Source organism: Cyclopterus lumpus, chromosome 6, assembly GCF_009769545.1.
Source record: "Cyclopterus lumpus isolate fCycLum1 chromosome 6, fCycLum1.pri, whole genome shotgun sequence".
Classification (NCBI taxonomy): domain Eukaryota; kingdom Metazoa; phylum Chordata; class Actinopteri; order Perciformes; family Cyclopteridae; genus Cyclopterus; species Cyclopterus lumpus.
Window position 1 is genome coordinate 22,684,200 of NC_046971.1, and position 10,099 is coordinate 22,694,298.

A 10,099-nucleotide genomic window follows, 5' to 3' on the forward strand; every position below is an offset into this window, starting at 1 on the left:
AAAAAATCACACCAGAAGTGTGAATGTAAAGGGACAGACTATTGGGTGAAGTAGTCGTTGCAGCACAGCAGGCGTCATTAGGCACACAACAGGTCGGCATGTGAGTGAAGACGGAAATACGTACACATTTAAAAATATATACATTTGTAATAGCAAAAGCACACAGCGGCTCTTTGGTAGCTCTCCATCACTTTCAAAGCCAATCAAATGTCGGTACATAGTTCGCTGTATTCAATGCACTTATTGTAAGTCGCTTTGGATAAAAGCGTCAGCTAAATGACATGTAATGTAATGTAATGTAATTGCATGTCACAGATGTGCCACGGTCCAATATTCCCTCTCCTTTTGGCTCTGTTTTTGGTCTCCACCTGCTCCTCAGGGAAATATATGGTCCCAGCTGCTAAAATATCAATTATGTTCACCAGCTAGCCTCTATCTTAGTGGGTTTTTTGGGGGAAAACAACTGAATTCTGACTGATGAGAGCAGTGCGAGTCGATCAAAACAGCAAAGATAAAAACCAAAACGATGAGCTCAGAGATGCTGTAACGCTCAGGTGGGTGATAATTCTCTGTGGTTTCATTATTATAAGGTTTTATAATTAAAGGTGTCCAAAGTGAAGATGCAGAGCACATCTATTGCCTCTCAATATGCTGGCAGCTCGCATCTAACGGTGCTTAACAGCTCTAACAGTGCTGAAGAAGTTAACAGTGTTTACCAGAGGGTGGGCGCTACGCTACGTGCTAACATGCACTCCAAATGCAAGCGAGGCCCAACTGTGCAATAAAGCAAGGAGAAGCTCGGATTACAGCACGATATAGTGGAGTCGTTACGCCACTATATCAAATAGCTATTTGGTGGTATATTAATGCTCTGCATGTTGAACAGTGAACCGGTAAAGCAGCTTATAAAGAGATAGATCTGTTTCTTTTTGTCTCAAAGACTGCAACTGCTACACAGCGATTTCCCTCAGCATAAATAAAGTTGTATCTTTGTATCCTCGAGATGATACTCTCCTCTTATTATGAATCTGGAACACTAACTATGGCTCATCACTAGGTGGTGCGAGCAAAAACACTACTCCAGACAAAAAAACTAAAAACAGAAAGCTTTGTCAAGTATTGTTTCTGCCTCGGACTCTGATGGTAACATCAAAGACTCCGTCCCTTACTACTGTGACTACTGATTGTACGTACTGTAGCCAAAGGGATTTAACATCCTTAGAGTGCCCTCATTCAAACTAGACAAACCCTGTGAAAACCTCCGTTATCAGACCAAAGTCTTTTTTTAGAGGGTGTCTGCACACATAATAAATACATTCCATTTGCAGTCTAATATTTAAAATAAAACACTCTTTAGCTGCTGTTTCAACGGCACTTGCAGTGTACATGTAATATGTGCATCTTAAAAATGGTGCACATTGCGGAAGCGCCATAACTCGTGAGAGCAGCAGGACCACTAACGGGTACAGGGGCAGTGTTTGGGGCACAGCGGAATGCTTTGGGGAGCCCGCTGAAGGTCTAAGGCTCTTCTCCTACGTGGGTCCACACAACACCGAGGCCCGGTACCGTCTACTCGTGGAAGCAGTGCTGCGCAGGACAACACAAGCAGCAGCTCGCGCAATCGAGACGCCTCTCAGTGCAGCTTCTGGAACACAAGAACGGGGAGTCGTCACGCCAATGAAGTGGAACTTCAACAAAAAAAGAACAGTGAAGCGTGTGGTGGAGGGGTTAACCTGCTCTCTCAGGGCCTGCATGGACGTGAACTCAATATGCTCCCTCTTCTTTCGGATCCAGCCCGGTTCATCGGGTATCAGCACCGTCAACACCACCTTCACAAAGATCAGCACGTGCTGCAAACAAACGCAAAAAAAGGCAACAAAAACAGAAAAAGTCGACGCTGTAATTACTCGTCATGTGAGAGGAAATGATTTTCGTACACAGTATTTTATTTTTTATCGTTTCTTTTTGCAGCAAGGCAACCTCATGTTTGCCCTAACTAACCATTGGGCATTATGTGATTTTTGTCTTTTCTTTCGCTATTATAACATGTTTATTGAAAACCTTTTTTTTCTGCTGCCTCTTACCTCCACCAGAACCGCCAACAGCAGGAGGTTGGTGCCGCTCAACCCGCCCTCCTGGCACACCTTCTGCAACCACGGCGACAGCAGCAGCAGCCAGCAGTTGGACACGACGGAGACGAAACTCAGGATCTCGAAGGCGACCTGAAACACAGGACGGTGACGACGTGACTGAGTGTGACGCACCGGCCGCGTCTCACTCCTGTTCACGTCACGGTTGCGCGCTGTGTTTTTTGCCGCCCGACCTGCCACACGCGCATGTTGGCCGCGGGGGGGGGAGAAGGGCTTCCGGAAGAGATTGCAGATCTTGTAGGCGTCCGTTCGGATCTCCGTTAGGTTGTTGAGGAGCAGCAGCACGGCCGTCAGGGGAAACACGCAGGAGAAGAGACTAAGGTACCCAAACTGCACCAGGAGCTCGATGTACTCCGCAAACAAGCCCTGTGGCGAGAAAGAAAAACACGAAGCCGCGTCAGAACGCTGCCACAGCGGCTTTTCAGTCCGGTCTTGTATGTGTGCACATTTTTATTTAGTTTGTCTGCATGCTGCACACTCACGGGGAAAACAGGCAGGTTGCTTTGGTTCCGAAATTTGTCCTCCTGCGGGTCGTCTTCGCTCTCTGTCCTATTGGGGGCGCTGATGAACCGGTCCACCAGGAAGGGTATGACCACCTCTGTCACCTGGTTCAACAGCTGGGTCACTATCAGCAGAGACGCCAGGCGCTTCAGACAGACAGAGAGAATTTGATTGTATTTCATTCACTGACTTCACTAGTGAGGGCCAACACAGAGAACCCCCCCCCCCCCACACACACACACACACACACACACACTTAGCCTTTAAAGAGAGCACTTCAGAGGCCCTGAGGACTTCTAAGAAGCTTCTAAGCAGAGTAGAAAATAGTGGGAAGACGAGGGGTATTCCCCGAACGCTGTGTGACGTTGGCCACGTTTAGGGAAGTGCATTGCTAAACCACTAGGGGTCCCTGCTCGGAGACACAACACTCAACTGAGACCGGCGGAAGATTTGTTGCTATTACCTTGCGAAGCAAAGGCACGTCCTGCTTGTAGAAGGCAATGTGGAAGAGCACTGCAAAGCAGTTGAAGAAGGTGAACTGTGGGGAGAGAGAGAGAGAGAGAGAGAGTGGCTGCTGAGTTAAGAGGAGGTATGGAGCTTTAATGATTGGATAGGAGAACCGGGGCGAGGAGGAACTCACCACCAAGACTTTGGCCGTCAGATGGTTCTCGAAGGAGGACTCCTCCCTGTGGTTCTCTAAAGGGACACACAAGGGGAATTATAGGCCGATCACAAGCATTATGAACAATACTATTGGTAGGGTAGCACGACCTGATCAGCCGAATGACTCCCGTTGTCTCCCCATCTCTCGCCCCCATCGTCCTTTAACCTCCGCCTCAGCATTGGTTTCCAACGCAAACCATCATCAATACTAGACCAACTTCTCCACCCGCCGCTGACCCCGCGGCATCCCCTCCGTCTCTCTCACCGTATTCAGTCAGGGATCGGGCCACCGTCCTGTAAACGGTCCCCAGCACATTTGTGTAGGCGATGTGAAGCACCGAGGGCATGTAGAGCAGGGTCTGAGACAGCAGGGAGTCCCAGTCTCTGTGGAGCTGTTGCACCTGGGCCTCCCCCCAGTAGAAGCACAGCATGCCCAGAATCACCAACCCTGCAGAGGGCGGGACACACAATGTTCACAGTTTCAGGTCTGTGCGCTGATGAGGTTGTTCATTTCACATTTAGAGTTCCAGTTGTACCTAGAAAGAGCCCCACCACTGGGACTGACACCAGCGCCATACGCAAGTCCCGCTGCCATTCAGAAAAGAGCGGCTCCACGCGACCCGTCACAGGGTTGACCCCGAGGTCGCCGTGGAAGCCAGGCCGGGGCTCCGCGAAGCGCTCGGCGAGGTGCATGGTCCCCCAGCGGTAGGACAGGGAGGAGCTCCGACGCTTCCACAGCTCCATGACCACCGTGGACCAGAGCATGCTGAAGACCGCCTGGACCATCTGACCGCTGACCGCCAGCCCCGAGTCCTCGTCACTTGTGACCAGCGAGCCCGAGACGGACTCATTCATCTCCTTCTGGACCTCCCCTGTGACGGGCGAGAGAAACTCTGTGTTCAACTGGCAGACGCTGTCAGGTTGATCTACTTATTGATACCTTTTCCTGTTTCTGTGTGGGACAGGAAAAGGGCACAGGCCACTAAGCTCCTGTGCCCTTATTCTACCAACAAACAGCTGACCCCCCCCCCCCTGTCCGCCTGGTCTGTCTGCATTTGGGTCCTATACCTCCGCTGCTTCGCAACCACCCCCCCCCCCCCCTTTGTGATAATAACTAACAGGTATGCTAACATGCTTTAACATGCTAACTCACCGAACAGTCTTTACTCTGTTACCACCCTCAGGCAAAACCTTTCCCCCACAATAATTTCCTCAGGAGCAGTGAAAGATGAGAGCCAAGAACAAATGGGAAAATGTTATACATTTTAGATGAGATAATTAGCTTGTGATCTAGTTTTTAAGATAACAGGATTAAAGAAAATTCTTTCAACAACCGTTCTTGGCTTCCATTAATAAGATTAGCAAGACCTCTGTTATTGTTTCCTTTCTTGTCCCTTGTTATCATTCGGTGTTGAGCGTCACATGGCGGCCAGAGCCTCTTCAAGCTCAAACAGCTGCTTCACCTGTTAATATGTGCTGAAACAAAGCGGCCTTGTAAGATACCTTTCAAGGTGTAAACAGGTTTTTGCTTCAGGTACTCAAGTAGCTTGCAAAATAAATGCACACGTCTCCATTTTAAGGGGAAAACTTGACTGTGTACATTAACAAAAATAAAAGGAGGAACCCGCACACCTACCTGAGAAGTATGTGATGGACAGGCCCAGTATGGCTGGCGGGAGCAGAGACCAGGTGTAGAAATCAAGGAAGCTGAAGTAGAAAGCCACAGAGCTTCCAAAATACCCGTTGACTGAATCTGGACAAAGCAGCAGACGGGTGTAAGTGCACGGCTGGTTCCATCAATTCAAGAGACAGCCATTGCAAATTCTGATATATTTGAATATTTTGTTTGACGATTGGCATCATCTTATGCATGCGTGTGTGTGTGTGTGAAGTCTTGTGTGTGTGTGTGTGTGTGTGTGTGTGTGAGCTGTTTTTACACCGACCCAGAGGCTGAGCCAGCTGATTCCCAGAATACCAGGCCTCACTGAGATCCTTCAGTTGGTCCGGGTTGTGGAGGGGAAGTGTGTCCACAATAACACCAGCCTCCCCGAGCTTCTGCCCTGCAACAACATTCCATTTTAGAACCACGACAAAGCAACATTCACTCACACACACACACACACACACACACACAGTACATCAGAGTGGCGAGAGAGAGAGGGGGACAGATGCGATGACTAATCCACACTGTACACGGTAATAAACACACTCACTCCGTGCGTCACACACTCCGGGCCCGATGCTGACCGAAGCAATTTCTTGATCGAATGCGAGCAGAGAGCAGAACCGCTGAGGTCAGCGAGACATCGATGCAGATAGTGCATGTGGATACTGGCTGAATGAGTGTTTACAACATTGCTGTCAATGTCATAAAAAAAAGTGTTGATGAGATTGCTCAAGACATAGTCTATGAACTGGATGGGAGTCTGTGCGATGTGAAGAGATGAGAGTTTCCATCTTTGTCCCGAAGTGTTCATTGAAATGATCAAATTAAGCGACAAATTGAAAAACAGAAATCCTCCCAGTACATCATTTTTTTTACTCCCTTGATGGATATTTCAACACCGGCAGGGAGAGCACTCACAGATGTTGTCGCGGTGTTGCAGCGTGTAGTTGTCGGCCAGGCCGGGTACTCTCAGGTCCCTTTGCGCCCGCAGACCGTCCAGCTCATACTTCACGATGTGCTGCCGCTCCGCCAGGGTCAGGAACACCTCCATGTTGTCTGTCACACACGTGAATGGAGACGGATACGCGGATGTAAACGAACGCACACGAGAACCTGCGAGGCCGCACTTATAGGCACGTTGGCGCTTTAAGTCCGTGGTTCTCAACCCGGGCCGGGGTTCGGGGACCCCCAAAAGAGATACTTTCAGGGGGTTGCCAGATGGTTGTGTGGAAAGGTAAAATAACATATTTTACACTGGGGATTGTTTTTACATTACTTGTACCGCTGACATAATTTGCCACAGAATATAATTTTAGCAAGTGTTTCTGGGAGTCAAAGTTTCTGACGGGGGATTACAGGGAGGAAAAAAAGTCCCAGAATGCACCAAACACCCACAGTGCCTGGAGCCCAATAGACAATGCCTAGGTGCTGTCTGTTAAGAAAAAAAATGGGGGGGGGGGGATGGAGTTGAGAACCACTGCTTTAAGCTAAATGCTAACATGCTCACAATGATAATGCTACCATCCTAATTTAGTAATGCTACATGTGACTCTATATATAAATATATATCGATCTGAGCAACTGGTAAAGGAAACATGGAGACAGCAACACTCGCCATACCATTTTAAATGTAATTATGGTTTCAACATGTAATGTGCATTCAGGGCCAGTACCTGCATTTTTAAAGTTGTCTCTGTCGTTGTAGGAGAAGGCTTCCATTTCCTCGTTGTGGTAAGTCTTACATAGACCCAACTCCTCCGTGGCTTTAAGTAACGTGCAGCGCGGGGCGGAGAGCACGATGATGTCACCACTGGCGTCCTCACCCGGGTGGGCCAGCAATGCAGCACCTGAGGAGAGACAGTGATAATATATTTGATATATTATCAAAACTGACTGGGTTTTGCATCATTTTGTTTCCTGAGAAGTTAAGGAGTTCTGTCTTAGTTAGGTTGAGCTTCATGTTTTTGATGTGACGTTCAACTGGACAACATGATGATCTACAAAATAATGTTGAGTGACATCAGCAAAGAAATGATAATGAAATGGAACTATCCATTCATACACGAATACGGTAGTTTGAATATTAAAATGCACATTTACATAATAATGTAACTATATTGATGTAATCAATTTGCATTGCACTGGCATGCAAATGCGTTACTAATAGATGCTTTAAATGCTCGACACCCTCCAGGCCACGACCCTCCTGTCCAATAGACTTCCAGTATGATGCGGTGCAGACGATGCAGACGGACCAGTGAGCTCTGCAGGATTCCCGCGGCTCATCACCGTTATCCGAGCCCTCACCTCCTTCTTTCTGAGGCGTTCCAATCACTCGGATGAGCCACCTTTTCGTCTCCGGGCGAACCTTCTCTCCGAGCTTCACCAGGACCAACGGCTCGACCCGCTCCGATACGCAGCAGGGGCAACTGACTTTGGTCCAGCCCGGTCCAATGGTGGCAGCACCCAGTTTGCTCAGGGCCGCCCCCGCAGGAGTCTTGACCTCCGGCTGCTCGGCTGTTTCACTGTCGCCGCCGCCGCCGTCTTCATCGCCGGCTGCCTTGTTCATGCTGGGACTGTGGCGAAATGTGAACAAAACCGTTTTAGTTGGCGGCTTCCGACCGCTGTTATGCTCACTGTTTTCCATCCTAAACAAGAGAGGAGCTAGGGGGGTTGATCATCTTCAAAGAAATGTTGTTTGGTGACACTTTAAAAAAAATTGCACTGTACATGGTCGCCAGAGGATAAATCCTTCTGACGTTGGCAGTCCTGGACTTTGTCTAATAATGCCACCAGTGAGTTGACATTATTGTCTTCCAGTGAAATACCTCAACAGCTATGACATTTGGCACAAATGTTTTCAGGGGATGTCTCCTCAACTACTGGATGGATTTGAATGGCTTCTGGTTCAGACATTCAGGGACGACTTGAAACTTCTGAGCTTATCGTCAGTTCAAATTGCCACCAAACACCTGCGAGACTAATGGCAGTCCAAAGTACAATTCAGCTGAACCTTGTGTGAATAAACAAATGTCAGATGAAGTCCACGGCAAACATTAAACCCTCTTAACATCAGCATGTTCGCGTTGCAAATGTGGACACAGTAGCATGCACATGTTAGTTCACTGTCATTACTTTATTTATTTATCATTTTATGAGCCCAGTCACAAGGCAATAAAAGGTCTACTTCCCATTCTCCCTGTTTAAGGACTCGGTTAGTGTGCCATCAAACACTACCAAGCTTTGTAACCTCCTTTCTGAGATGACTCATTTCATTCTAATGACCCATCATTTACATATTTGAGTCCAATCATATCTTGACCGTTATGACTTTCATCTTTCTTTTACAACATTACAACAGCATCAGGCTGGTTGTGTGAGACAGCAACAGTCTTCCAGGAGTCTGCGTACTGTAGACGGTGCTCTAATTTCAGTTACTTGTTCCGCCTCTCAGGAAGTAATTGTGGTTATGTCGGCGAAAGACAGCAGACAAAAGAACTTCCTCTGCATCGCTTCTGGGCTCGAAGATACACTGACAGAACGAGACTTGGGGGAGACACAGGAAGACGCGACTGGAAGTGGAACCGTCCCTCCTATAGTGACGGAGTTATGTTGAAAGAGACAATGACATCGAGAGAGAGTACACAGGGTACAGGGTGGCAGTCAGGAAATACAGCACCTGGTAGGGGGCGGTGATGATGAGGTTCTCTGGTCTCTGGTCCTACAGCAGGCACAAAACCCCTCCTCCCAACTCCTGTTCGAACACACACACACACACACACACACACACACACGAAAGAACACAGAGACAACATCTCTTCAGTTTTTTTGAATAGAAACCAAACACAACACACTCTCACTCTCTGCACACACTTACCCAGCCTCAGTGTCTGGTTCCTCCCAGCTTTCTGTGCGGGTATATAGATATATATCTGTGTGTGTGTGTGTGTGTGTGTGTGTGTGTGCGCGATTATGGAAGGAATGCGGAGGAACATCCAGAGACTGCAGGGTGTGGAGGGTTGTTTGGTTTATACTCAGACTCCTCCCTCCAGCCAGCACTCTGCTTTACTGCTGCTACTGGGTCCTACTGCTCCACCCGCCTCGGCTATACTCGGTGTCAACTGTGTGAGAACACACACACACCCCTAAAGATGCTTCGGGGCAACGACACTGTGCTTTGAGCCTTGCCTTCTGAGACAATGACAAACATGTCAGGTCAAACCAGAGTGGAGCCCTGCTCACCGTATCCAAACAAAAAGAGTCTCAAATGAAAACCGTACCACAGTGGTTCTCAAACTGAGGGTTGAAACCCTAAAAGGGGTCGTGAGAGGAATAAAGGTTAAAGGTTGCAATGTGATTATCATAGCGGGGGATGGGGACATTATGCCATAGAGCATTATGTTTTCTAATAATTTATTCCCACTTAAATTCTTAAAGATGTTTTTGGAAGATATTGAGGAGTGAGAATCCCTCTTTGTATGAACCTCTCAAAACTCACAGGCACCATGCCATTCGATTGAGTCACCGGAAAATTAGAGACGCTAGCAGTCCTGTGAGGCTGTCCTAGAGAACAGCAGGGAGATGGATGCTAACTTCCCCATGCTAACATGCTAACAATGCTAGTATTTAGCAGGTAAAGTTCACCAACCTTCTTAGGTTAGCATGTTAGCATGCTAACGTTCGCTAATTAATAGCAAACACAAAGTGGAGCTGAGGCCGAAGGTCATTTGTTTGGCAAAGATGGTAGCCTATCAATAAAAGCCTTGGACAAAGTCCACTGTGGACCTGGTGGTGGCGCTGCAACCAAAGCCAAAGGTCATGTTCCTGGTCCGTATTTCACACAAAAAACTAAAATAGCGATCCTGTGGTGCTAGAGGGAAAGGTCAGGGGATCCCTGAGTTCAGTGGACTACTGGGGACCATGAATGTAAAAAAATAAGAGTACATTTGTACGTTATTGTAATATCAACTGTTCTGAAGGGTTAGGAATGGCAATGTTGGTTGGCAGTCGACTCAACAAATATTTGATGGCTTTCCATGCCATTTAAGAATTCATTTGATGCGTTTAATGGTTTTATGTGAAGCACTTTGAATTGCCTTTGGTTGACATGTGCCATATA

General features: G+C 47.7%; 1 protein-coding gene across 1 annotated transcript; it reads right to left on the reverse strand.

Moving 5' to 3' along the window:
• Nucleotides 1–369: 369 nt before the first annotated feature.
• Nucleotides 370–9,017, reverse strand: ano10b (anoctamin 10b). The gene is given in 17 exon segments (XM_034535080.1): nt 370–1,645; nt 1,734–1,850; nt 2,085–2,222; nt 2,324–2,353; nt 2,355–2,516; nt 2,633–2,797; nt 3,115–3,189; nt 3,292–3,347; nt 3,580–3,762; nt 3,851–4,186; nt 4,951–5,067; nt 5,258–5,374; nt 5,899–6,036; nt 6,654–6,827; nt 7,288–7,556; nt 8,660–8,734; nt 8,858–9,017. Coding segments are annotated over 15 exon segments (2,082 nt in total). The 5' UTR covers nt 7,550–7,556; nt 8,660–8,734; nt 8,858–9,017; the 3' UTR covers nt 370–1,633.
• Between the last annotated feature and the right edge of the window lie 1,082 nt (nt 9,018–10,099).